Raw genomic sequence first — 24,371 nt, forward strand, 5'->3', positions numbered from 1 at the left:
TCTGTTTCAAATCATGTTACATGAAATTTATTCAAAGAATCCCTGTTTCTACGAATCCAATTAAAGTTAGCATTACTACCAATTTTAGTTTAAGTGTTTAGTAGTTGGATTTGATTTACTATTGTGAAATCTCATACCACGCAGGAGGGCGCATGTATAACCATTTAAAATTATTCAATAATTTTATTCAGCTAATAAACTACAGTAGACGTTGCTTTGTGTGATTGTGGTTAATGTTACGATTCCGGTATTGTTATTGATTTGCCGAAGTTCCGCCCGTTTGTATACGAATGTATGGAAAATATTTCGCTAACAGTGATCAACGATTCGATTAATATGATCAAAATGTTATGGAACTAATTTTTGAAACTGAAGTAAATTTGCCAATTAAATTCAGAACAGTTTATAAAAATTTACCAAGACATATTTCACTATGACTTGACAAAGTTATCACAAAGTAAGGGATTAAGTCGATTAAGTCACCAAACAGTTTGGTTTAGAATTTAATAAACCATTTAAATTAAGCAAAAAAGTGCAACCTTAGATTAGTGCAGATTTTATAGATTTTGAGGATCCTCAGACACAGATCCTCTTTCTTCAAAAGAGAGGGTGGGGAGTCAAAAAAAGAGATCAGAAAAAATAATCCATGAAAAAACACTTACTAAGATTGATTCCCCCCCCCCTAATTTTTTATTTTATATTGGCATATTCTCTTTCAATGAGGGCTGCCCTCCCAATAAGCTTAAGGATAAGCATTAGTTAAATAATTTCCAGAAACGTTATTTCCGGAACTTAATATTTATTATCCAGAAACGTAATATTTATGATTCATAAATGAACTTTTGCATTAAAGACATTGGGAAGAGTTCATAAAAAACTTTTGCCTTTTCCTAATTAAAATGTTGTGAACTTACCTATTTATATGTTACTGTTTTTTTATATATTAAATCAGTTAAATTCTATTACTTTTTTTGAAAGGCATTTTTTCTCATCTTTTAATATTATCATTCGGTTAATGCTATCGAAAAAGTCGAGAACAAAAGTGATTACATTAAGCAGTACCTACTGTATATTTCTTTTGTAATTCAGGTTGTAAAGGAAGCCTGGGATCATTTTTGATACTATAAAAAAAAGTGTGCGAAAAGGAGTTTAATCTCATCAACTCAATGAAAGACAGTTGAATTTTTTTCACACAAAGATTATTGAGTTTTACAGTTTCGCAGTAAATTAAAGTTATTTATTTTAAATTATGATTTACATTACGCTACAAGCACATTAATATTATAAGTACGGTTAAAAGAATCACGGAGTATAAGAATTGTCCAGCAGTATACAAAATAAAACCTTACACGCCTGGGACATCACATTATTTTCAGAAATTATTAGGCGAAGTTTAATATGTAAGACTAAACTCTAGGCTTTAGATCCAATATTATACTTATATTATGTAAGTATTACAAAATTTTTTAAGTACCGTATACTTTTAGCAAATGCCTTTTAAAGACCTTATTTGGTTCTAACCAATTATTTTTAGTTTAAGAAAATTTCCTTTCCCATCTGATTTCAGTTTTCTGCCAGAATGTAAATTTAATGACGTATATGCAAATCTGAGTGAGTTTGGAAACAGTATTTAAGTATCAGTTTTAAGAGTTCGAAGTAGGAGAGTTTAGCTCTGAATTTATGCCGTGTGGTTTATTTAGTAACTTTGTAGATGAATACAGTGCTAGCCACTTTCTTTCGATAATATTGATCTTCTAGCCTCGGCTTTGCTGTGTGCAGCCGAATTAGGGGTTAAGATAAAGAAAGAGCCAGTCCTGTAGCTAATCTTTACTTTATTGTGATTGTACATCTTATTTTCTGTTCAAGTTACTTATCCACAAGTGGTGGTTGATTGTGATCACCGAGTGAGTGAGTTTTTGTTCAGTTTGGTAAAAATAAAAAGGTTAAAAGGTTATTAAAACCTTCTTCTGCAGTGATCTCTTTCAAGACCTAGCGAGAAATCACTATCTCGTCTTTCAGTAAGACTACCAGTTTATGATTCCGAAACACTCTTTAACAGCGGTTCTCAACCTTTTGACTAACGCGTACCATCTAAACAAAAATTGAAAACTTTTAGTACCACCACTACAAAGAACTACTACCAGCACCACTCTTAAACAAAGCTCAGATCGCATAAATTTACGAGTGTTAGAGAAAGAACTCAATCAGGATGTCGGGGTTTTATTTTTTTAATTTAATGCTTAAAAATACTTTGCTTCCTTGCGTACCACCTATTTTTCTCTTGCGTACCACTAGTGGTACGCGTACCACCGTTTGAGAACCCCTGCTCTATAAGACTCTACAGTCTGACAGATAACAATATTTCTACTAGTATTTGAAACTCCTGAGTAGCGTGACTGTCGTAAGTGTATTTTATTACTTGCTACATATTAGCTTATAATTAAATTATTGTCTTTTCCTGCTTTCCATCATCATGTAAAAATCTTAATGAATGGAAGTTTATTAAAACAGAGGCTAAAATAAGTAATTGCCCAAATTTACCAACTAAAAGCTATTTTAATACAGTTCTTCATTGATAGATCCCAAATGCCATGATACTTAGAGGGTTAAGATAAAAGAAATGTAATAAATACTATTCACCTAGGTCCATAGTTGCAAACGTAAAGCAATGTATACACACCGTCTGCGTTGTGCATAACGAAACCACATCCAACTCTCCATGTTTTTGCCCATATGAGCTGTAGAATAAACAAAGGTTAATTTTTATTTCTTATTCAAACTTTATAAGCGAGTTATGATAATCATTGGCAAAATGTTCCAAAATTTCTTAAATCAAATGGTGTTTTAATTGTACGAAAATATTATTTATATTTTGCAAAATGTTGAACAAATTACAAAACGGTGAACTTTGTTTACCTTATTAAGGATAAATGTTATATTTTAAACTGATATAAACTAGAATTTACAATTTAAAATTTCAGGAAAAGTATTGTTGCGTGCGTACGGGTTCGTAATAGATGGAATGCACAAGTCCGATAAAATGTTAATAAAATTTATTCTTATCAGAAAAAATATAACAGAATGCTGGATTTTTCCTCAGAGATATTAGTACAATAGCACAATATCAGACAGTAATAATCAGTAGAACGCAGATACGTTAAATAGAACGCAATACAACCAGTAGCTATACTTTAAACTACTAAAAACGTTAAAATACAATGCAGTTCAAAGAGGAAGAGAAAGCTAAACAAATCGCATCAACAGTAACTAGGCAACTGAGCTGAGATGTTTCTCTCTGGAAAGCAAAAGAGTATAATTACGGTTACAGCTAACAAAGTAGTCAATTACATTTATTCAATTTAAATCTAAATGACGGGGTATCTATTTATTAAATGTTAAATGCGCGTGCTCCTGTATTTTTACTTTTCCGGTGTAGCATTCTCTTAAAATATGTCTCGCGCTGCATTGCATGGGGACATAAAGCCATTTTAATTATAATTCTACTAAAAATAACTAACTAAATACAAAATCCGTAACAGTATGTACTTATATCAACTTAAATGAAAACAAATGAAACCTGTTTTTATACAATTTGTTAAATTTGAATTTAAATTTAGCTACCTGGTTCTGGTTTTAAAAAGTAAATCAAAACGTTTTTCCTATTTTTACGTCTTGCTTCTTCCAAACCTATCAGAAGACGCAAATCTGTATCATATTTAAGAGGACGCTGCTGCCAATGAAGTACATTGTGGCAAAGTGTAGCTAGAAGCCAAACCCGCTCTGCGTTTGGAAACTTCTGACAACACATTTGTATCTATGTGAATGACCATAAAAGAGGAAGTTTTTTCTTGTTATAAAAGAGGGTGTAAAATCTTTGAGGAAAAAAAGGCCATATACTTGAAAGGAGTCATGCAAGAATAATGAAATATGGTGCATGCAATATACAGGAACAAAAAAATATTATTTCGACCAGTATGCCTATTTGATTCCAGTAAAACAGATAAAAGGTGAAAAAAATGATACCACAGTGTCTGACTCGGATATAAGCAGTTACCGTGTTTGGTATACATATACATAGTACACGAATGGTTGTTATTTCTGCTATGGTTTCAAATAGCCGGACAGTTGCAACTTAAGTATTCGTCGGGAGTGGACAATGACCATTGATTATTTAGCCATCTCGTCTCCGAGAAACGTCGACCGAAATGTACTCTGGAGGAGGGGAAAGTTCCGTCCCAGTTTTAAAACTAGATTTACAGGACTCATCACTTGATGGATTTCGGACTTCATGAGCAAAATTACAAAAATCATTATTTTTATACTTTCCTAACTTACGTTGACAATTATCGATGTAATAAGACGAATACATAACCAAATTCATTTCCCCTTCAACTCTTTAATTTCAGAGTTCTGTATGATGTCTACAGCTAGTTTCATATTTGATCGTAATAAACCGGTTTTATTATGAAATTATTTTTCTAATGAAGAATGTAAAAGTAGTTAGAACGTGCATACTAAACAAAAATCATAGTTCAACGGAAATATCTTGCCTAAAGCGTAAACATAAAGCATTAGGCTCAAGACTAAGGAACGATCTGCAGTTGTTAAGTTCCAGTCAACATATCAAGACGTTTAAAAAAAAGTTTCTGTTAGTGCGAGTACAGACGATCGAGAAGAAAGTATTATATTATTACGAGTATTATCACTATCATTACAGAATTAAAGGAAAGTACTAGTTCTATTTTATTCTTACGGAAGACCGTTCTTTAGTTATCATGAGTAATTTAAGAAGAGATACTGACTTGCTAGAGAGAGTAGTTAGTATCAGCGAAGATTGCTCTGGTACAAGTTGTAGTAGGTTTGTTAACAATAAAAACTATCTAAGCTTTTTGCACCGATAAAAACAACTACAAATTGTCAAACTGAGGATTATCGTAGGTTTAGAGTTAAGATTTGTGTGTGTTTTTAAATTAAACTACTCATTTTTAAGAAAATATATGGTTTCCTATATCCGTCACTTTGTAGAGACATTAGGATTTTTTTGGGAAGCCGGAGAGATGAAAAATTAGCAATCGCCTTCGCCGGGAATCGAACCACGGACCTCTGGAATACCGGCCCAGCGTGCAGAACCACTACATCACGAAGGCACGCCAAGAAGGTGGGAGAAATACCTTATATACTCTCCCTTTTAAAGGGCGACTGGGGTTTTTAGGGAACCCAATCGCCAAATCCTGGGCGAGGAGAATCATCATCCAACACTCTTTTAGTTCGGGTGCCACTGTAGAGGCATTAGGAATTTTGGAAAAGCCGGAGAGATGAAAAATTAACAACGCCTTCGCCGGGAATCTAATTACGGACCTCTGGAATACCGGCCCAGCGTGCAGAACCACTCTGTCACATAACTCCAGTATTTACTCGAAAAGAAATCTTTTTTTTTTTTTTTTTTTTTTTTTTTTTTTTTTTTTTTTTTCCGCTAGATTTTATCGTAAAAATTGGTAGGGTCCTAGAGACTTATATTTTAATAAATTAAATTTCAGAATGAGAAGTAGTAGTTTAATTAATATACCACATAAAATAATTACACTTAATAAATCACTTAAGTAATTACCATATGTATATAAACTGAATAATGACATCTCTTATTATAGCAGCCATGTCTAGCTGAAAGATTTCAGTTTAGACCTGCATCCACTATTCTGACGACTCGCATGCCTGAAAACAAGCAGGCAATAATGTATCATTAGCTTTTTCATAATTTTCTTTCTGTAGTGTAGTAAATCATTGCATTTAGTTAACTTGTAACTTTTATTTTAAGCAGAATCTTGGCTACTGTCATCAAATGATCACCTACGTTTTTATTACTTAAAATTTATTCTGAAATGTAAGTACAATGTTTATTTTTAAGGAGATTTATTTAAGGAAATTTATTTTTAAGTAAATATGGTACATACTTTTATTTTACCTACTTAAATGCAGTAGATACGTATTTAGCCTTTCAGCCTCTAGAATTATTTTTCAGGACGTAAATGAAAGAATCAAAATCCAGAAATTAGCTATTTGGATAGTACTGTTTGGTTACCTGAGTGAAATGTCCATATGTTGGTTCACTCAGTGGAGGCTCAAAAGGACTTATGTAATTTTTGCTGAAGTAAGCTATTTCGTCGTACCAGCTCTTGATTGCAGATTTCCAGTCTGGCTGAGGAGGAGTCGGGCTGTTAGTCGTTTGAATAGCCAAGTTTTGACCGACGCCAAAGTTTTCTAAAAGTAAAAGTCACAATTCAAGAGCTATATTTTGTGATAATTTTAAAGTAAATTAAATCAATATTATGCAATATATATGAATATATATATAGTTTGTGTGTACGAAAATCTCTTTTCATACGCGCTTTACCGTTTACTTCTGTATTATCAAGATATTGTAAAAATACTTTCAAGTTTGTTGTGCGTTCCTAACAAATTAGTTTAAATTTTATTCTTTCTTATTTGTCTCTATTGTCATAAATCATGGAGAAACATAAATTGGAAGTAACGGAAAGTTTGTCACATAGTGCAACACATAGTAGAGTGGATCTTCTAACCTAAACTAAGCTAGGTATTCTGACGAAGAGTGCTACGATATAGTTCTATTGTAAATGGTAAGCGATCGTCAAACAAGAAAGGCAGCAGAGCAGTATGCATTACGTTTTATAAATTCTTCTTCTAGTATAGCTATTATGATTAATGTCGTTTGCCAATTTAGAGAAACAAGGGGTCGTTACAACTCGTCTCTATTTGGGTAGACCGGTATTTGCAGGTTTGCATGTGTAGCTAGAGGACATCCTGCCTATGTGTTACTTCATCCACACTGCCGTATGAGTGACATAGTGCGGCATGTGGCCTTACATTTGGTCTGTACGACATGAATTTTATGCTTACCTATAATACTAACACAAAGACTGTTGGCAAGAGGTTTTCATAAATGGTAAAACTGGTGTAAATTCGTGATAAATCCATTAGATGTGCAATTGGATTTCTTTGTTAATATTAGGCAGACGGACAAGGTGACATTCGGTAACAGCGAAGTATTAAACCGACACAGCTCGCATTATTGGACAGAAGAAAACCATTATGGCAGCTAGAGGTACGTTATCAGGTGCAGAAGTCTTGCAATGTCTGGTGAAGATTTGGAACACTCGTCGCATAGGACCTGTATTCCACGATTGAACATTAACTGAACATTGATGCTGGACACATGATAATCCGAGCCATTTCAAATCACAATATGTGGTTTTCTAGATGACCTGCCGTTAGCTCACCTGCGTTTTCTGTGTTAACAAAATAATAGAACTCCACCACAAGGACTGTTTCAGGCCCGGGACAATCGGTTATGAAGGTTAATGTTGAGCGATTATCTACGTCGCCTGATCTAAACCTGTTGTAATTCCTGTAGGGTTACGTGAAAGTACGGATGTATAACCGACCATTCTGCATTGTTAACAATCTAAGAATTCATATTAAGCAAGTATGCAGTCCCAAAACTTCAAAGACTGTGCATCCAAGAATAAATTCTAACTCAAATGCAGATGTGTGTTGCTACCCATGGTGGACACATCGAATATGCTGATTGACATTTTTTAATTCTAGAAAATTACTTTGCGTTCTTCTATTCATAGTGTCCTACTACTGCTGAAATATCATACTGTAACAAATTGTATCTTGCTGACACGTCTTAGTTTTATTAATGAATTTGAATCCGTCTTATTAAAATGTCTCACACATGATTATTAACTCATTTATGCTAGTGATCAGTTACCGAAGGATCTGCATTTTTCTGCTCATAGTATGAATTACGAAATGTCAATACTAATAGTTAAGTTGATTTATATAAGTTGATTTATATAAGTTATATTTATATAGTTAAGTCGATATATATTTCATGCTAAATTAGTGACACTCTGCATGTTTTTTGCTATCTCTCAGAACTTTTTCAATAGCTTCGTTTTCTTCTAAAATTCGTCGCTAGCGAGACTGGAGCCGGTTTCGTAGCATAGGCACTTTACTCTAGGCAGCACACGTGTAAAGTTCCTATGCTCCAAACAATTTACACATCTTCCACAGGCCTAAATTTCTGTTTTCAAAAGTTTGTTCTACGATTTAAAGGCTTTACGATATACCCTATCATCTTAAATATATGTAAGAATGGATCCTTTTACTTTAAGCAATGTAACCTTTTAAAAGAGACCCTCAAACGCAATGAATGCTATTGCAGTGATTTTAAAAATAAATAAATAAAGATTGGGGGGAAGGGTCTAGTTTTCGGAGGTGTATAGAAAATATTTTTAACTACATCTTTAAACCTTCCTCAGCATTTTTTATTTTTATTTTTCATAAAGACAAGGTGCTAACGCATAACGACTTCCTAGAACAGTAGAAATCCGGAAACAAATGCTCCGGAAACTTCCAATTGATTACTTTCCGTTCAATTTCCGCTACACTTTTCAAAATGCAAACCCGCTTTCTGATTGTTTGCATCTGTCTAAATTGCCGTCTGGTAATTTTTCATTTTTTTATGCCGTTAGCGTATTTTCTTTGAGTATTATTGTACAATAACAAGCCCCTATTTCTGTCCATTGGATTTATGCCAATAACACCAAGTTCTAAGGACTTCAGTTTCTAAGGACTAAGTTTAAAAAAAACACTCGATAATAATTTTGATTAAAAGGAATCCAAGACATCATTATCTACGCGCTTATTTCTATTTTTTCTCTATCATTAACTCCAAGAAAAGACCTTTCTAGCTCAGGGATTTAACGGACCATATATTTTTTTGATCGAAGATTACAAATATACAAGATTTACTGAAACCTCTTGAATAAAACAGCCGCCTTCTCTTGTCATACTCCCTGAGTAATTTTATTTTTCTTGATCAGTAGTTTGATATTGAATATTTTTATTATATAAAATTGGCTAACAATTTTTCAGTCGAAGAACTTTTCATAAACTGCATAAACTTTGCCACTTTTTATTCCATTTTCGAAAAAAAAGCGGAGTTCAAATATCAGTTTGGACAGCGACGTAACAAATAGATAGCAGCATTGCTTTTTAATATAAGTTTCAAATTTGGGATAATTTTAGAACAAATCACTCTAATATCTATGCGTCGAAGGTCTCTCAATTCTGCGATTCTGCTGATTCGAGGCTGTTCCTAAGCAGATTCGGGCGAAACATTCAGAGAACTGATAGAAAGAAGGTTATCTTTTTACTCTTTGTATTAAACTGATAGCATTCGAAATAATGTCTCCGAAATTTGTAAAATAATGTTGATTAACAAACAAGAGAATACGTATAAAAGCTACTAAAAAATGTTAAAACATTTATTTCAGTACAATTCCACTTTACGTAGCTTGTATAATTTAAAATATAACTATTTGGTAGAAAGAAAATAAAAATCCTTTAGATGCTAATATGCATTTTCTTTTGCATTGAGACAACTAATGACCCTAATATTTGTTCGAAAGCATCCTATTTGAAGAATTTATATAAGATTCTGCATTTTCAACCATTTACAAATGGATCAGAACCACCACCTTATTATCAGAAAAACGAAATAATTGCGTGATAACAAGGAATAAGACTTTCCCTTCAGTAAATATTTTCATTTAATGGTGACATGTTTAATACTTACGCACTCTCCTACAGTTGCTGCAGTCGTGTTCAAATTTGCATTGTTCAGCATATTTCTGAGCAACTGCAGCTAATTCGTCGTCCCAAACCTGAAAGTAAAAAAATAACGTTATACAAATGCATTCAATTTATTTGAAATTAATGATGTTGTTGTTACTTATGCTTACTCGTCTGACGTAGTCAGCCCAAGCCCACGAAATTCCATGTGGCAAGGAGCGCTAGAATACGCCTGCCGTTGGCAACAGCCTTGAGCACCATTCAGGTGACAATGCGATTTAGCTCAGTTCTGCCCCCAATTTTGATGTAGAGCACCCTGGGGGGAGGGATCCAAGTTCCCTCATCCCTTTCCCCTTCCACCAAACCACATGAGAGGACTTTCGGCTCGCCACATATTTAGAGTGCCGCACCGACACTATTGCATTTACAAACATCCATGCCTTCTCCGGAATTCAAACCCGGGCCCTTCGGCACGGCAGTCAGCGACACTAACCACTATACGGTTTGAACGGCACAAGTAGAATGATGATTTGATCAAACTAAACAGCATTCTACTTGTAATTTCAAAAGCAACTTACACGTCGTTTAGGACACACAACAATTAAAAATCACCAATTTAAAATAAATTAAGTATAAAATCTTTAGTTTAAAAACATAGTATTGTTCTAAGGCTGAAAATGAAACCAAAAGAAAATGCATCATTCTGCAGTAAGCACCTGTATTCTGCTCTGTGTTGCACAATTACAAATTTATTTCATAAGTTAGAGTCCGAAAATTTAAACCTTGCTAAATTTCTGCAATCATTCTGTGGTTGGGCAAAAAAAAAAAAAAAAAGTAATGCGAAAATGTAACACATCCTTCATTATCACCATATGAAGCGCATAATATGTAATTTTCGTCATATAAATATATACCTGTTCCCTAATGGTCTTTAACCATTTCAATCGAACACTGTACGTCCATTTCATGAATTATTGGTTCTACTGAATCAGATACCAGCATAGGAAAAAAGTAAATTCATATTCTTAAATTTTGCTTCCAAAATTATCGTGCACATTAAAAATGAGTTTACGTAATAAATTTGTTTATTTTAATGGAAATTATTTTAAATTTAGGTTTCTTGTACCATTATTCTGATGAATAAACGCTCATCGTCGAACAAATTTGCAACCAGAAGTAAATGTTAAACTAAAACTTTCGTAGAATTTTATGTTAATCAGTTATTTACAAGTTGGACATTTACTTTCCGTAGGCCTTACCAGTCCTCATCTTCAGTGTTTTAGAACTAGAGCGGCCGCCTAACCGGTATAGTGGTTAGCGTCGTTGACTGACGTGCCGAAGGGAATCCGGGAGAGGGCATGGATGTTTGTAAATGTATAGTGTCAGTGAGATATAAGATCATTCTAAATATGTGGCGAGCCGAAAGTCCTCTCGAGAGGCTGATGGTAGGGGAAGAGAGTTGGGAGACCCTTGCACCCGTCCCCCCGGGGGGGGGGTCTCCGTCAAAATTGAGAGCAGAACTAATCTAAATCGCGCTGTCACTTGTAGGGTGCTCAAGGCTGTTACCAACGGCAGCGTATCTTGCGCTCCTTGCCACGAGGTATTTCGTGGGCTTGGGCTAACTATAGGTCAGACAAGTAAGCATTAGTAACAACAGAACTGGAGCTTCTGGGAGCCGTGCGTTGCAATTACGTAATATCGCCAGCTCTGCCAGTTATTCTGGCTTTATCGTCTTGTTAGACGATTTTTAAAATACGCTTGAGCCAGCCTTAAGTAGCAGTATATTGTACGCTTAGTCTCAGACTACGTTACTTTCATTTGAGTTTAATTTTATCATATGTTGATTTGAATACTCTCAAGTAGCAGAGGTTCGTCTGTCGCACAAGTAGTGCCTTCTGTACTTTTAAGAATTAAACAAAATGTTTATTTCAACCTTTCTAAGACTTAGTCATTTGCTTTAAAATAAAGGCGATAAATCGCTTCCAGTCTAGTAGGGCTTATAAGACATTGACACATGCATTTCCATTACAGTGCAGATATGGTTAAAAATACTTTTTTTTTTTTTTTTTCAGATTATTGCGTAAAAGAAAAGAGGGAAATTAAGTTACTGATCACAGCTTAGATTAGATTAAGTGTGGTTACTGATTGTTATTTGCTCGGGGACTACGTGCCTTTAGAAAGAGATACCGCTTTAAAGATCACATATAAAGGTGTTCTGTTTACAGGCAGTTTCTATGTAATATAAGTTACACTTTAGGTAGTAACATACCAAACACTCTTACCTTGTACAAAATAAATTTTTTAAAGTTACACTTTAGGTAGTAAAATACCACTCTTACCTTGTACAAAATATTTTTTTTAAATTAATGATAGAAATAATTTTTAATATCTTATTCCTTTAGTACGTTTTCATTTTGTTCAATTCAATTTAGTTTGAAGTGAGAAAAGGAAAGTTCACAGCTGTAACGTGAATGGAAAGCTGAGAATCTCAATTACCGAATTTGAAATAAGTAACTTTCACTCTTCTGTTAAACATGTGTGAAAACCCGAAAATACAGTTAATAAATTTAAAATATAGCCAGGTATTAAACTGACAACAAAATGTAAAATTTCTATAAATACCAGTTGTAGCATGTTGGTAGCTGGTGGTAAACTTGGCTCCTTTCCTGTGGCTATTTTACTCCTGTACATATTATGCTCATCCAGAATGACTTCAATATCATCAGCTGTTTCGTAGGATTGTAGGATATTGCATGCCTCATTAGCAGGTTTGCAGTAAGAATGATCCTGACTATATCGCAAAAACAAAGTAGGACATTCATCAGCAGCGAGAGAGCCAATAAGAGCAATCAGGATACTTAGAAAAAGAGGTACCTTTTCATTCATCTTCTCAGGGCAATTCTAAACGAAAAATAAAAGACGTATATAATATCAATTAATAGCGATAAAATACATTTAGAATTCAATAATTTCGCACAAAATACTTCATGAACTATTTCTTTTTTTTTTTTTCTATTATCCGTCTTTTGTGAATCTTTCTACATCTTTGGTGCATGTCCCGGAATCCTAGTAATAATTTGAAAATCAGAGCCTTGGGAATGAATGGTTATCCCTCAAACAATTAAAGATATGGTTCCGCTTCGTAGCACGATATTAATATTTATAATGAGCGACGTTTTTATAAGTATAACAAAAGGAGTATGCCAATAGAAATAGGAAATCAAGACAACTTTAAAATTAGGAGGAAATTAATCTTTAGTGTCATTGATTTTAAATAAAAGCCTATGTAAGTCTTAAAACAGCGTGCGTATGTTTCGCAAATTTGGGTTAAGTTCCGATTTGGGCCTCATTTCATCGGAATTCGTACTCTACACAAACACTAAGTTCATATCTTCCCAAGTATCGAGGGAATACTTCATGCATTGAGTAAAATTAAAAGGAGAAAGAAAATGAGTAAAAAGTAAATTTATAAGATGAAAGCGTGTTTAAATATCTTTTAAATACGATCATCAGAATTACAACAGTTAAAAGTGATTAAATTTACTGTGATATAAAATACAGCAAAACTCTAGTTAATACCTAAGGAAATCCTCTGCGTCACAGAGGAAATCTTCAGTGAATGATTTAGATACCAACAGTAGTTAGTGAGGGAAGATCTATTAATACCCCTTCTTCTGGCACATGTTTTGCACTTTAAATCAGAATTTCTAATTGAAGAATTTTAATTCATATCGACAAATTATTTTGTCGTCCTTAAATTCAAACGCGAAATTTTAAAACATTTACCTGCGGATTTTATCAATGGAGATAATAATAACTTGACAACTGAGCTTGGGGTGAATTCAGAAAATTTTGTAGCTAAAAGAAATGGAAAATAAGAGAACAAGCTTACTGGAATTGTTCTCAGAGTAATGTTATACTATCTATAATGCCAAGCAGCTTCATTTAGCAAGCTGCATCAGCTACAAAAATAAAAATTTTAAATACGCAATTTCAAATACGCATTTTATCAAAATCATTTTCCATCCTCCTGATCGTCATTCCGTACCGGCACGGTAAGTAGATTTCTATAGACTACTTGGGAAATTCTGTAGGATGCGCTGCATATTTTCGTCAGATGATTTCCTATTACACAGACAACCCGAGTATTGGAGAAACTCTCTTTCTATCTATATATTATTCCATCAAAAAGGATTAAAGCGGAATAGTTATGATTTTTTAACCGTGTGATTCTTCCTGAAAATCCTTGTATAAAAAACACTTTTACTGTTAGAAATGGAATATATCACCTCCTCCCATTTAATTTTTCTTTTACCAATGTTTCGCAAATTTTTCAGCCTCGTAACCTGCGACGTTATTTGGTTTACATACCGTACTTCATCATATCGCAATTTTCTATTTTTTTATCATGAACCCTAGTTCTTTTTTCACACAAATCAGTGTTATTTTCTGTAACTCCCACATTCTGATTTTCTACACAGCCTCTCTTTCTGGTTTTCTTATTTAATTATCAAAAACTACATTCCGGATCTAGAGTGTCATTATTAGTAGTAGTATTTTGAAGGCATGAAAATAATTCTGCATACGATCTCTGACTTCTTCCTTATTTTTTCCTCTTTCCCCTTTTTATACTTTCAGACACCCAGAAAGGAAACTTTTCTTGGTTTCGAAATTGAGGGTATTAAAAATGCTGAATGTAAATCATTTCTATCCCATTAAAAATACCCTTACTTAATTTGCAGTAATTATTGGTTAAATAATAATTAAAATGAAAATCGGGCTTGCATAAGTTTTCCCTCGCCTTTGTGGAAAACGCCAAACTGGCGTTCTGGTTCCAGCGTTCTGATTCAAGGTAGAAACTGATATACAGTTTGTGTGCTCTCCTTTATTCCGGGGCACCCTTGGGAAAGTTTCTGTCTTTTCGAACAGCAGCCGGCTTGCATAAGGGTGTTGAACCCTTATGAAGGCGTTGCGATGCATGGCAAAAATGCATAAGCAGTAATGGCGGCCAAACGTCTCGCCTTTCTTTCAAAGTGAGAGGGATCGTGAGCTGTGAGAAATCTAAACTATGTTAATGTAGAGAAAGCAATCATTAAAATCTTTCTTTTTTTCTCTCTGTGAATACTTAAGATTTTTTTGAGGTGAGTCACAAGTCTTGTTGGGATTACCTTTCATATGCCATTGCATGAATTCAGCCTGCTTCATAGTTTTACTGTTCAATGTTCTTGAGATAATTTCTAAAGTTTTAAATTTTCATTTTATCTAGTCTGAGACAATTGAGATACCAGCTCCATAAGCCGCTCCAGTGATTCACAATTGAGTGCCATTTACACTTGTCTCCCAGCTTTATGTTTCTATTTAATGGTTATAATTAGATGTTCATAGTTTGCTGACATTTTATAAAGCACAGACTACATGAAATGCCTAAACACAAAATATACACCTGGATCAAACAACAAATCAAAACACGAAGTTAGATGACAGTATCTGTTGAACCGTAACAGAAGTGATGATGAGAGTGTTCAAACAAGATTTAAAAAAGACACTGTGATGCTTAAGTAGATAAAGGCCAACTACGTAAACAATGAATAATTTTTATTCAAGGCAGACAGTTCAAATACTTCGTTTAGTACAAAGCAAATATTTATTAATGTTATACATCAATAAAAACGTATATTTAAATTACGTTTTTTGAAAGGTACCATTTCCAGTTGTCCATTAAAGACTGTTTTGAGTTTTCTGTAAAGTACTACTTCCGGTTCTCAAGTTTTACCTAAAATTTAATCAACTCTTTACATGAATGCAGAAAGCTTAAAACGTCACACACATAGGAAAAGGAAAAAAAATCATCACACACGTTCAGACAAAAAACATTGTAAAAATAGGTAAAAAAATTTTGCGGAGGCGCCAGTTTATGCTTATTCACTGAAAACTCACTATCGAATTTTGACCAAAAAGATTACATCCCTTACCTATGTATATTAATAGGGGGACCGGAAAGTAATGTCGTTTCTGCGCATGTCGACAACAACATGCTAAGTTCAGAAGTGGAAGCAAATCCATGTCAAACACTCTTAATCAACCTTGGTCGACCATCCAGGAACATTTAAAGCAGAATGGAAAAATAAGCAAAGCTGGTGTTTGAGTACCCCATAATCTGTCCGAAAAGAACAAAGCCAACCTATCCATCACATGCAACGTATTGCTTCAACGGCACCATACAGAACCGTTTTTTGATCGTTTGATTAGTGGAGGCAAAAAATATAAGTCCTATATGATAATCCAAAACTCAAAAGGCAGTTTTAATAGGGGTTACAAAGGGTTTACATCCCGAGAAGGCGCTTCTGGGTGTTTGATGGAGTATTCGCGAAATTGTTCATTTTGAATTGCTGAAACCTGGAAAAACTTAACATGTAAACCTTTATTGTGAACAATTGGATCGAGTGAACCAATCTTTAATCGAAAAATATCTGACGATTGTCAACGGAAAAGGCGTCATTCTGCAACACGACAATGCAAGATCGCACTGTGCAAGACGAACACTGGAAAAATATAATGAATAGGGATGGGAGGTACTGGCCTCACCCACCATATTTGCCCGATATCGCACCCTCGGATTTCCATTTATTCCGATCCCTACAACATTTTCTTAGTGACAAAAAATTTGAAAATTTGCATGATGTCCAAAATGCCATCTCAAGAGATTTTACTCAAAAACCAATTGATTTTAATCGGTCTGGGATTGAAATCGGTATACTAGATGGCAAAAGGTTGCAGATAACGAGGGTGATTATATTATTGATTAAAAATAAAAATTTGTTACAAATTTATTCGTTTGAATTTAATGTAAGAAAGCGACATTACTTTTCGGTCCCCCTATTAATTAACGGGGAAGTAAAACTTAGTTTTAAAGAGAAATGGAGATCGTAGATTTCCGGATCCATCGATTAAAAATTATCCTCCCCCCCCCCCCCCATTTTATTGTTTAAGCTCAGTTTCGTAGGCAAAATTCGATTGAGGTTTTACTGTATATCCAGCAGTAACTCTGAAATAAATGAATGTTTCGTAACACACAAGTGTTGAATCGAGCCACGTTGGATATTGCCGTTTGGATATGTATGTAATGAAATGTTTTCTGCTCACAACACTTTTTAATCTAGCACGAGTAGAAATTTCTTAACCTATAAAACTTTAAGAAATCAGCACTGCTTTACGACGATTTATACATGGAAAAATAAAAGTTCAATTGTAAAATTTCGAAGTGCTTACAATATCATAAACTTAATAGCGCTCAGTATCAGCTTACTTTTTGTCCTAAAATTACAAATTGTATATTTCATTTACTATAAACTTCATTTTAGTTTAAAATCCTTCGGTTAAAAATAGAAAAACTTAAATGTAGGTTTTAAAAAAAAGAATTAAATTGATTCTTTAGGAGTAAAGTAGCCTTAACTGATAAAAGCTACTTTAATAAGAACTTCGAGTACAGAGAATTTTAAATATAAAAATTAATTTCTTTGAAAGGAAGCCAAAAATCTCTTGGATGTAGAAACCACAACTGCATCTTTATTGTTGTTATTAAAGTAAAACAATTCAACGCGTAAACATCTATTGATGTCTTCGATTTCGATATGATCAAACCTTTTCTTTCTTGTAATTTATTTCCGCTTATCTACAACTGAATGTCTAAACCAATGGAATATAAGTTATTATTTGCTAGTGGCGGGTGCAATTCTTGGTGGATGAAGCGGTTGACCCACATGTTGTTTTTCGAGCTTTTCCCCATGGTGCAATGCACACATGAAACAGCTTCCCTTCAAAAGCCCGCTGCTGAGGAAGATATCCCTCGAGTACTTTGAAATAATATGTATACTGAAAAAAAAAATTAATGATTTACAGTCAACTCTTGATGAACCGGAATAATATCAAAATATAGAATAAATACTATGAACAATTTCAAGCTGTTTAATTAGGACAATAAGTACATTCCGTTATGCAAACTAAAACAGTATTCAAGGCAAAAAACGAAAACACTGTAATTAAATTCATTAGAAATGAAGAAATTAAATTATAAAGAGCATTAAAAATATTATTTGTAAACTAACCTGAGCAGTGTGACTGAGTTCAGATTCCTGAGGAAAAATTGCTTAGATTTTTTTTTCTTGAGATTATTTATTTATTTATCAAGCAAGCATAATCTGGTATCACTACTCTTATCCCAAGCATTTTTCTTTTTCTGTTTGTATTTTATTATTAATACACCCCCGGTTAATCGAAGGCTGGCTGTAACTTTTTGGCTCTAAAAATGAATAATGTAAAGAAATTATGGTTCGGAAAAAAAGTAATGCCGTTACTATAGGTTTGTTTCAAACTTAAGCAACATAAATTTCTGCCACTGCAAAGGCTTTTTGAGGTGCTCTGGTAATTCTAAAATATTATACATTCCCTAATGCATTTAAAGGGCAAATGCTTCAAATGATGGGCAAAATGCGTTATATTAATACTTTTATAATTCCTAAATTTTAATACTATTTTCTGTAAAATATACGAAGCATCCTTCATCAAGATTTATATAATTGAAGCATTTATATTTTTTGGTAGCTAGTGAGTTAAAATTTGCATCTTCGAGTTAGTAAACTTACCTGTTCAGAAACCGTTAACCATATCTTTTGCCCTGATGTTGTATTTTAGAGCAGATGGTGGCAGAAAAAATAACACACAAATATAAATTATGCTATTAGAATATTTTCGTAGCTCTGCTAAATTAGTATATTATGAATTTTTCCTTTACTTATTATTAATTATTATTCAAATTTATTTTATAATTAATTATTACTTTGCTAAGGCAAATACACATTTAATTATTACTGATATTTAAAAATTTTTTAATTCAAGTTGATAAGAATGAAACATTAATCGAGTAGTTTCTTTTTGACCTAATGCTGCTATTGCTGCGAGGTCTTGACATCAACAGACCGGTTTGGATTCATTTAAAAACAAATGTATTTAATCTCAGATCTCAGTTTATACTCTTCAACCTTTAGTAGTAGCTTCGAATAGAATACGATGCGTGATAAGCAGAAAACAGGTGTCATCAAGGTAACGTTAAACAAACGTTGTTCGGCAACACAAAATTATTGATTCAAGTCTTCTTTATTCTATATCCTTCATCACTCAGCTTTAATTAGAAAGGTTTCATTGATGCTCGTTCGTCTCAATCTTTATAATATAACTATACCAATCCTGACATACTTTCGTATAAATAAAGTTCATTTTATATATAATATTTATCAATCATCTTAAATGTAATAGCGAGTGACAAATCAAAATTTGTTATGCATAAATATGACACATCATTTAAAGAACCAATAAATACTTGCGTAAAATTATGCATATATGCTAATGATATTATTGTTGGACGTTAGCAATATATTGCATCATTCTTCTAAAGAAGAGTCTCAGTTCTTGAAATCAACTTTTTCTTAATATTCACAGCAGCTTTCAGTCTAATATTGCCTGCTATTGAAGAAAAACGATGACCTTTTTTTTTCAAATGAGGCAAACCTCTGTTATACTCAAACTAATCCCATTATAACGTTGTATCTTGTTATTTATCTGAGTTTTTAAAATATGGAATTGATTGTGTCAGACCGTAGGTAATATCTTCCAGAATGCAATGAATTTCAGTCGAACCAGAATTCGTTATTATAAAATCCAAAGTTCTCTTCAAAAACACAAATTGAATTCCAGAAAATAATAAATGTTTGAAATAAAAAAGAATGTGTATGCGGTTAAATTTAAAGAATTAATTAGTATAATAGACAGAATATTTTCTATAATTTGAGTTTATTTGTCCCATCATTAAAATTTAAAACTAGGCAGTACGGTGCATTACTTTGAGGCCAATTGGATAAGACCGCTGACAATTGGGAATTCGACTAGGGCTCGAAGTCTGAGTGAGCTAGCTGAATTGGGCCTTTTGTGGTTTTCTCCATGTGTAACGTGAATACGAGGTAGTTTTCCTTAGCATATTCTCTACGAAAGTATCCCTCGCAGTAGGCAGATTCACGGCATGACCAAAATGTCTAGTCCAGTCCAATCCGGTTTGTTCAGTTTCTTACGCTGTGTCTAAAACATAGCTGAATAGTTCACTTGATTTATTATCGAATAGAGCGTTAAAAAATTTTTCATACATGAAACAGCTTTTGCTTCTTCCCGCATTTTACCGAACTCTTTATCTAATGCTGTTGTAGAATTTAAAGTTAGTCAAATCACGGATTCTGAATGAACGAAGCTACACGTCTTATGAACGACTTGAAATATCCTTTCAAGTTCTCAATGCAAATGCTATTACCTTTCTATTTAAATGTATTTGAAAAGATAAAATGACTGATGCGCAACTTCTGAGGACTTTCAAAGCTGCGTTTCTGTCTGGGCATTAGGAGGCTCACTTTATTAGGAGGCATTTAGGCTCAGTTCAGGGTGGACTGGAAAAGTCTGCAGATAGACTATTTATTGCAACAAATACTTGTAAGACAGTAAATTTTACACTGTATATTGGAGATATTTCTGCCCCCCCTTTTTATGATTAGAAAAGAAAAGCAAATCTTTTCCTAAATGCATTCAAATTTCTCTGTTTTCTCATCATGTTAACGACAATATTTTGCCGTTTAATAAATAAAAATTCCTCTTGAATCCTGAAACAGGCTACCAATATGTATATTATATTAATATGTATATAAATGAGAAAATTTCATACAATAAAACAATGTGCATATAGAAAGAAGGTCGCCTTGTTAACTATTATCTGTATAAAGCTGCTATTACAAATGCTGAGACTATTTTGCAAGAAAAATTATGATCGCTTGTTGTACCTTCAGTAAAATAAAGAAAACTTTCCCAGTTCAAATCGAAAATTTGAGACTGCAGTGGAAAATCAACAGTTGTCACTTTTTAATTTACTACTAGCTACTGTTTTCTGAAGTTTCCATACACTTATTTGTCATGTAAAAGCCTCACAAAGCAAAATTTATAAATGAATGGCGCGTTATATATAGTTGACGTTTTTTATGTTAAAAGAAAATGAATTAATTTCAAAATTGTTATCTCAACTAATCATTCTGTATCTTGATTACTGAAAATGTAGCAGTTAAACAAAGTAGCGATCCTCTTAAATGAGCATATCTCATTTCCTCCAAATTACGAAACATCAAATTTTTGAATTTTTAAATTTAAATATTTAATTTAAATTTATATATTTGGAAAATGAATAAACACGTAAATACTTCTTAACTCGTTATTTTATTTGCAACTTTTTTGTTTTATTTATTTATTTATTTTGTAATTGCAAATGTAAACCACAACTAGTCCAATAAATTATGAAGTCACTTCAACTTTATAGGTCAAAACTACATCCATCACCTTCTCTTTCTCAGAACGTGTGTGTGTATGCGTTATAGACAATGCGATTCATTGCAAGAGTGTTTCACTAAGTAACCCTTCTGTTACAACTCTACTTATAAGCATCAAATGTAGTTTACAAGGTACAACATGGGAATAAAGCACCTCAAAGTCTCCAGACTTTCTAGAATCCCACAGCACTTCATATCCCTCTATTCTGTCCTCCGCAGAGCAAAAGAAACTGAGAAACAAATAGAACACTGGACTTCGGGCTCGGTTTTAGAATATAATAATAGAAAACAAGTAAATATTCTTACATTTAAAAAATGGCAATTTTAGCACAAATTTAATGCGTTTATGATTATTTGTTTTCGAAATATTATTATTTGAAAACAATAAAAAAGTATTCTATGCTCTACGCGTATATCCGTTTATAATTATACTTCTGCGTCCCATGTCACCGACAAAACTTCTCGCTCTTACCTTCTTTTTAAAATGTACTCTCATAGTATCTTCAAAATTTTGTCTAATCTTCAGATTGTAGCGATGAAAAACAATTGAAATTTCCAAAACATTTTTTATTTTCTTAAAAAATTTCAAAAATAAAGAAGGCAGCGCAATTTGGGCTTCTAAACTGAAAGCTAATAATGTCAAATTTCACAAACAAATTCTCTTTCTTCTCAACTTTTACTTCCTTTACTGGCCTTGTACTAGCCGAACGTTTTGATCCTTTGACCGAATTATAAACATCATATTCGCTATCAACTGTATGGATCTGTTTTTCCTCATTTTTTTATAAATGAAATTTATCAGCGGTAATAACAGAGCATTATGCAAAAGTAGAATAACCATGACTGACAACTGCAGAAAAACACATGACTTGATGTGCTCTGAATCTTCTGGTAAGCATTAATACTGCATGAAACAAACAAGGTACATAGAATCCAAGAACATTCCTTTATTATATACGAGAAAGAAGTGGAAATTTACCATTGTTAAGGGGACTCGGTACCCCCCAAAATCAATGAAATTACCGATTTTTCAATTTTTTGCTGGAAAAATACCTTAATACCCTTACTGCACTGAAGAGAAATTTTGAAATGATCTGACGATAATAAATGCTATAAAAAGGTTTTTAAAAATTTTGACACCCTTTAAATGCCACACCCTCCTCAGTGTTTATTATTTTTTACTTCTTAATTTTTTTCAGTAACTTACTAAAAATCGGTGTAAATTAAAAAGGGTGTATTTAAATATGACTCCAACTATCAAAAACTCTGTTTATGTGTATATGTTACCGTGAAAGACCGAAATTGGAGAATGTCGACTTTCACCGGAGAATGTCAACATTCACCAAATACGTCGGTGAAAGCTCGAATATTGCATTACATTCTTGTACATTCGGACCCTCCCCGGTGTATCTCGACAATCACAGATATGCTCTGGTGTAGGTTGAAAAGAGAGGAGTATATTTACACGCTGTCATTGCAAAAGGAAGTGTTCCACAAATAAATGCAGTTGTAAAAGCAAAGGCCTCTTGTGCAATTCAAAGTGTCATAATAGTTTAAGTTGTTGCAATAAATAAGATTTGAATCACGTAATTTAGTAAGTTTTTAACTTCTATTATTTTCCTTTCTCATTTTGAATGTACAGTGTGTTTTAAGTTCTTATGTTCTTAAGTTCTTATTTTAAGTCTCAAGTGCGTTTTTTCGCGACCGAATTACGGAGAAGAAAATATAATATTCTTATGTGTTCAACATTCACCATTAGTACATGGTGAATGTCGACATTTACCAGTGTAAGTCAGAAATAAGAATATTTGGAAAATATTTCGGACATACACCAAGCGACTATGTGAATGTTGACATTCACCGGTGAAAGTCGACATTCTCCAGATTTCGGTGTTTCACCATAACATATATATACTGATTTATTTAAATACAAATTGAAATTGGAAAAAAAATTTTCACCCTCAAACTGGCAAGTTTATATATTTATGCTGAGCTCAGCAAATAATTTCATGTGTATTTTCAGTCAACAACGCTTATTCAAAAATTGAAATTACCTGTGATTAGACACGAACAGAAAGAGGTGGCGTAATGAAAGTGATCAAATTTCTGACTGTAGCATTATTGATATAGTGCTGTAGCTACGAGTATAAAATGCTAAAGTAAGGTTAAATTATTACTTTCTTATAGCGAATAAATATAATAAAAACACGGCTATAATAACATTGCACCAACGTTTAACTGGATTAAAATATTATTTAAATTGAATATCGAATTAAAAACCATCATACCAACGATTTTTTAATCGTTGGTATGATCGTATTTTTTAATCGTTGGTATAATCGTTTTTAATTCTTTTGAATTAAAATATTACTTAACTTTAAAATAAGTAAATAAGAACGCTTCGTACACTAGAGCTAAAATGACAGCAATTAGAAGTTTAATGCCGGTGAAAAAGGAGAAATGTCTAATACTTTTTTTTTATCGTTATAGCGGTTATTGACCACAATACCATATAAGGCCTTCTTCAGAATTGGCTCTTTTAATAATCTTCATCTGTGATCCACATTTCTCGCACTTCATTGAAGAAGCAATTAGCGAGGTTTCTCCAAAAATTTAAAATAAATTTCTTCTGACCCTTCTAACAATTTATAAATAAATATTTGATTAGGAAAGCCAGGTTGGCCAAAATAAGGTCTCAAAGGACAATTTTTTGATTCCAATACCAATAAGTCTTGGTAAATTACCAATAACAACATTAATCTTTGAAAAGGACATATCCGTTCGCTATGAAATAAATAATAAGGAATAATAAAATTCGAAGAAATGAATAATAAAATTTTAAAATGGCGCGGTAATGCACAAATATTCAGTAACCAGTCAGGGAGCTGATTTCAGTTCGTTAATGCACAAATATTCTGTAACCAATCAGGGAGCTGATTACATCAGGCATAAAATTAAAATTATTTAAATAATCATAATAATAAAATCATTTTTTTAAAAAAATGCAAAATTAAATTGTAATTTAATATTTGATAGCCATAAATAATGTTTAAAACATTAGATTAAATTTATAGATATTAAAACCAATTATTTTTAAAGCAAGGTGACATCATTGATTACATCATCTACAACATAAATTTATATAAAATATCATAAACAATAAAATTTTATTTCAAATAAAAATACAAAATTAAATTGATTTGCAATATTTAGAAGCCATAAATAATATTTAAAGCACGGAATTTATGCATAATAAAACGCGTTATTTTTTAAATAAAATGACAACAAAGTATCGGTTAC

General features: G+C 32.9%; 1 protein-coding gene across 4 annotated transcripts in view; it reads right to left on the reverse strand.

Moving 5' to 3' along the window:
- Positions 1–24,371, reverse strand: part of LOC118195481 (cysteine-rich venom protein AnHyalC-like) — a 72,595-nt gene that overhangs the window by 21,380 nt on the left and 26,844 nt on the right. For all 4 annotated transcript variants that reach the window (XM_035366807.2, XM_085807486.1, XM_035366806.2 and 1 more), the window contains exons 2-5: positions 12,283–12,561; positions 9,665–9,752; positions 6,080–6,258; positions 2,641–2,738 (exon numbers count right to left, since the gene is read on the reverse strand). In XM_035366807.2, the coding sequence (XP_035222698.1) occupies positions 2,641–2,738; positions 6,080–6,258; positions 9,665–9,752; positions 12,283–12,546 (629 nt within the window). In that variant the 5' untranslated portion in view covers positions 12,547–12,561. The remainder of the gene's footprint in view (positions 1–2,640; positions 2,739–6,079; positions 6,259–9,664; positions 9,753–12,282; positions 12,562–24,371) is intronic.

This window comes from Stegodyphus dumicola, chromosome X1, assembly GCF_044657685.1.
Source record: "Stegodyphus dumicola isolate Sdum_Otavi_A_Nest chromosome X1, ASM4465768v1".
Lineage (NCBI taxonomy): Eukaryota > Metazoa > Arthropoda > Arachnida > Araneae > Eresidae > Stegodyphus > Stegodyphus dumicola.